This window comes from Pseudochaenichthys georgianus, chromosome 15, assembly GCF_902827115.2.
Source record: "Pseudochaenichthys georgianus chromosome 15, fPseGeo1.2, whole genome shotgun sequence".
Lineage (NCBI taxonomy): Eukaryota > Metazoa > Chordata > Actinopteri > Perciformes > Channichthyidae > Pseudochaenichthys > Pseudochaenichthys georgianus.
In genome coordinates this window covers 12782986-12787986 of record NC_047517.1, presented here as the reverse complement: position 1 = coordinate 12787986, position 5001 = coordinate 12782986, and the positions used below count along the sequence as shown (strand labels likewise).

Genomic DNA, 5001 nt, shown 5'->3' with positions numbered 1-5001 from the left:
CCAGATCCAAGGAGATGGCAGCTCAGCGGTGTTGCGCCCGAACCCGGCTTTTATGCCAAAAGTGATCACTAGCTCGTTCAGATCGAGAGTGATAACCTTGGAGGGTTTCTTTCCTCCTCCTCACACATCAGAGGAGGAAGCCACATCTCATCTCCTTTGTCCCGTGCGCGCGCTGGCATGCTATGTTGCACGTACAGCTGCTTTATGCAAATCCCAGCGTTTGTTTGTGCATTTCAGAGAGCACTCAATAGGGCAGCCTCTATCTGCACAGCGCCTGTCACACTGGCTGTGTGAGGCTGTGGCACAGGCGTATGTTTCTTCTGGGTTGGATCCCCCGGAAAACATTAAAGCGCACAGCACCAGGAGAATATCAACTTCTGCGGCGATGCACGGAGGGATGACAGTAGAAGACATTTGCACTGCTGCATCTTGGTCTTCCCCTTGTTCTTTTATTCGTTTTTATTTGAGGGATGTCTCCCATTCCTCTCTGACACATTCAGTACTGAATAACCTGCCAAAATGAGTAATGTCGGGGGTTTTTCAATTGCATGCCCTCTCTCCTGCCTGTCGGCCTTTTGTTCCCCTCTCTTGATCGTTTTTAACAAGGGAGACTCGATCCCGTCTTTTATAAACGACAGGTAGCCTGAGTAAGCCTACCTGCGTCCCTGATGGAGAAATATTCATTTAAAAAAAAAAAAATGCTATATTCCACGGGAATGGGATGCTCCATTTACGCACGGCGAAATGGACATGGGTTATTAACTGAGTCGGTGTGTTTGGTGCTTCTGGTAACGGACGGAACCAGTGGGGCGGGGACTACATCCTGCTTCACCCTTAACCCAATAGCGATAGCCTTAGAGGGCGAAGCCTTATACGATATAGGACTGGGGTTACGTACTGTAACCCAGCTTCTATGAGTATAGGCGCAGCCCTCTAAGGTTCGGGCCCCACTGGCTCCGCGAATAGCTGAAGAAAAGCTGTTGGAGTGGATTGGAGGGCCTACTTCCTATTTATACGGAAGTGAGCCTGGAGGTGGGGCCCACGTCGTAGGTGGGCGTGGAATAAGTCTGTCAGTGCTGCACGCGTGCAGTGGGGGTTACCCAATAGCGATAGCCTTAGAGGGCTGCGCCTATACTCATAGAAGCTGGGTTACATTACGTAACCCCAGTCCTAGTATTCACATATGCACTTCTGATGTGTCATTTAAAAAAAAAAATTCCAGCAAGGTTGGATTTTGCAAAGGTGATTAAAACACCAAAAAACGGCAAGTAGCCTACATGCAAAACATTTTCACTGCATTTCGTATCGCAGGCATTAACTAAGGACAGAGTTATTTATCACATTGAATTCCTTTATTAAGTATGAAATGCATTTGGAATACATTGACATAGGTAGGAGAAGTACTCAGATATTGTACTTGAGTAAACGTAGAAGTACCCAAGTGTAGGAATACTCCGTTACAACAACAAATCCTGCAATCAAAATGTTACTCAAGGAAAAGTACAAAAGTATTGGCATCAAAATATAGCTACTTAAAGTGCCAAAAGTAAAAGTACCTATTATGCAGACTGCCTATTTCAGAATAGTATAGAGGTATAACTAAAGTCTTATTTAAGTGTTGATTATATTTAACATTATTAACCTAAGTCTGTAAAGTAACTAAATATACACAATATGTGTAGTGTACAAAGTACAAAGTAGCATAACATGGACATTTAGTAAATGTGTGTTGTTACTTCCCACTTCTGCTCATTTATCCATACATCTTTCCGACTACTGAACATTGTTTATGTCTACTCGATGTGATAAATCCAACTGTAATGATTCAACACACACATGTTAATGTTGTCTGTGCTTTACCACAACCACTCAACATGTAAACGGCTCAAATAAAAAAAAGGTCCCGTCCGCCCCTTTCCCGTAAGGGGGCCCCGCCGACTCCTGGGGGCTCCTGCTCTGTCGGGGGTCCGTCCGACTCCTGCTGCCGTTCCGTTGCGGGTCCCAACGACTCCTGTTCCACCGGCCCCCTGAGTCGATTCCATCTCACCGTGCCCCTGCCGTTCCGTCGGAGGTCCTGCAGACACCAGCTCCCTCTGCCCCTCCCGTCCAACCGCACTCCAGGCCGTCCTCCAGAGGGGTCTCGCCGCCCTCCAGCCGGGCCCCCAGAGTCTCCCCGCAGCAGACTCTGCCTGTGCTCAGCCTCTGACTTGCCCCCCGGCCATCTGCCCCAGATTCCCTGCCAGAATCCCTCATCTGTACCCCCTCCACCCTCCCTTTTGGCCCTGGTCAGTGCCATTGCAACCGTTTTTTTAAAATAATGATGAAATAAAAGAACAAAGAAAGAAAATAACATACAATTATTGCTCAACATTTGTAGAGCAACAGCTGCACAGGGCCCTAAACATCCTGCCGAAGAACTTCCTGATCCTTTTTCCAGGACTGTTTCTGGTTGAGACTCCATCCGAGCCAATGTGGGCGTCAGTGGAGTCAAACGTTAAGGGTGGAGCAGGGTTATCAGCTGTGACTGTGCCTTGGTCAGCCGACACGGCATCGTACAGGCCAGTTGTTGCTCTGTGTGAGTCTACACAACCTTTTTCTACACCCAAGCTACTGGCGAAATAATCTGTTGATTCATTGTCAGCGCAGGCTACGTCTGTTGAGCTCATGTCGGATGAAGGTGAGGTGTCCGTTGCAGAAAAATAACCATCATCAGTGTAACTGTTATCTTCTTCAGATGATTCCTCTACTAGAGAGTCATCAGCATCCAGTCCAGTTATGAACGGGTGAAGCAGAGCGTCACTGGGTGTTATTCTGTTCTCAGGATTCAGGTGCAGCATCTTACGAAGGAGGTTGGCAAATCTTTGCTCATTCTCGGAATTGTTACCCATCATCTTAACTTCGGTTTTCATCTGGATAACAGAAATCGATTAGCCAAAACACTTCTATTTGGGTTTTCAAGATAAACACCTAAATCTAATTGTGTTTAGATTACTTACATGATAAACTATGCATCTCTGAGGGAATAACGGGCTGCCGAGGTACATGCTTGCCAAAACACCACCCAAAGACCACATGTCTACTGCCTCTGTGATGGGAAGGCCCAGAATAACTTCAGGAGACCTGAGGTTGGAAAACAAGCTTTTTCATTTTAGAATGTTTTACATATCAATGATGTGATTTGAATAAAAAAAACAAAACAACTAATGATAACTGGAACTCAAATACCCACCTGAATGCAGCAGCCTGCATGACGTCACCGCGTTTCACTTTCGCAGATACAACGGCTGAACCAAAGTTGATGACCTTGACTCTGAGTTGGTCGTTTTCAATCGTCAGCATGATATTTTGCGGGTTGATATCAGTGTGAGTGACACCAACAGTCTTCAGAGACTTCAGTGCACTGAGCAGCTGCAGAGACAGATGATAAATGAAGTTGCTGCAGTTGAAAATTGATCATTTTGAACGTATTGGTGTACACAATTCATCATGATCGCTACCCGGTTAGATCACATCCACATACCTGTTGTGCGATGGGTTTGATTTCCTCCAGAGAGAGCGAGTTGCCAGGTCTGTCGTTGAGCAGCTCGTGCAGATTCATGTCCAACTTTTCAAAGGCCAGACATGAGTACCCTTTGTGTACAAAGCTCTCCACGAATCGAACAAGGTTTTTCGGATCAAGACCATGGATCATTTTCAGCATGGCCAGCTGGAGAGAAAACACAAAATGTAAGGCATCTAAGTAACAGTTATTAATGAAATGTGATCATTTAGACTCAGATGATGTATACCTCTGTGTGGTGCTTCTGGGACTCCTCCTTATATATCTTGATGGCCACAGATTCATTTGTTTGTGTGTTGTTGCACTCAGCGACTGAACTGAAGGTGCCGGTGGAGGTGAATTCCAGTAGCTGGTACACACTGTGCAGCACGTCCAAGATTTGGATCTCAGCCTCAGGTCCTGAGACAGACACATGGAGAGAACATGTGTTTAGTCACTATATTCAGTCAACACGAAGCAATACAGATGATTCTCCGGTCATTGAAATGAGGAGCATTCAACAACATTAAACACGCCACTCGAAAGCAAATGATTGAAAAAATATCAATCAACTCAACGTTTATTAATTATATAACTGTACTTTCTCATTGTGTCTGTGTCTGTACTTTCTTCTTGATCTCACAGTTGTCCTTGTATTTATCTAACTGAATGAATTATTGCTTCTCTTCTAACTCCATCACAAAAAAATTACTTTTTCAACATTTTCAGTAGGATCAGGACTTTTTGCAGATTTATACAGATTACACATGAGGAAGAAAATGCTGTGTGTCTCACCTGTGGAGCTCCCTGGGAGCTGCAGGTTTTCCTTTCTCAGAGTTGAAAGGGACATGTTTGTTATGTCAAGTGTTGTAAATTCAAAGCACTTGAAGAGCAATGGTTTTCCTGTGTTCCTGTCTGAGCAGGTGATACTGAATGACTTCTGACTGAGTCCTATACCTGTTCCAACGGAATTGTCTGTGATGTGGAAGGATTCTGGAATCATGGAGTGTTCTTTTTTTTATGGTTTCCTTTAGAACTCTCATCTGATTATCATGGTTGAACAATAGAGACATGGGTTGGGTATAGGATTATATTACACAGCTATCAATGTTTATTCAGAAGCAAAATCAATATAATTTAGGCTTAATCCAAATAAAAGAGAAAACAAATATCAATAAGATGTTTTTTCATTATTTAAAATGTATTGTAACATTGTAATCCTGTGAGTAATCCCCATTAAAAAAAATGTAACAGTAATATTGTTAAACGTAACGGTAAGGGAATACTTTTATGTATCCTGATTACGTAATCTGGTTACATGTAATCCATTACTCCTCTGTATACGGCAGGGGTACTCAAACGTTTTTGTTAAAGGTCCACTTGTGAATTGTATACAAGGTGCATGGTCCAGATCAATGGCAGTAAAGTCCAGTTTTAAAGTGCTATATAAATAAAGTTGGATT

At 43.8% G+C, this 5001-nt stretch overlaps 1 protein-coding gene across 1 annotated transcript; it reads right to left on the bottom strand.

Moving 5' to 3' along the window:
* Nucleotides 1-1350: 1350 nt before the first annotated feature.
* LOC117460057 (homeodomain-interacting protein kinase 1-like) lies at nucleotides 1351-4492 on the bottom strand. Its single transcript, XM_034101277.2, has 6 exons — nucleotides 4334-4492; nucleotides 3789-3958; nucleotides 3521-3706; nucleotides 3230-3408; nucleotides 2997-3120; nucleotides 1351-2909 (listed from the first exon to the last, which is right to left on the bottom strand). Exons 1-6 carry the CDS (start codon nucleotides 4386-4388, stop codon nucleotides 2358-2360), a joined length of 1266 nt encoding a protein of 421 aa, XP_033957168.1. The 5' UTR covers nucleotides 4389-4492; the 3' UTR covers nucleotides 1351-2357.
* Nucleotides 4493-5001: the final 509 nt, after the last annotated feature.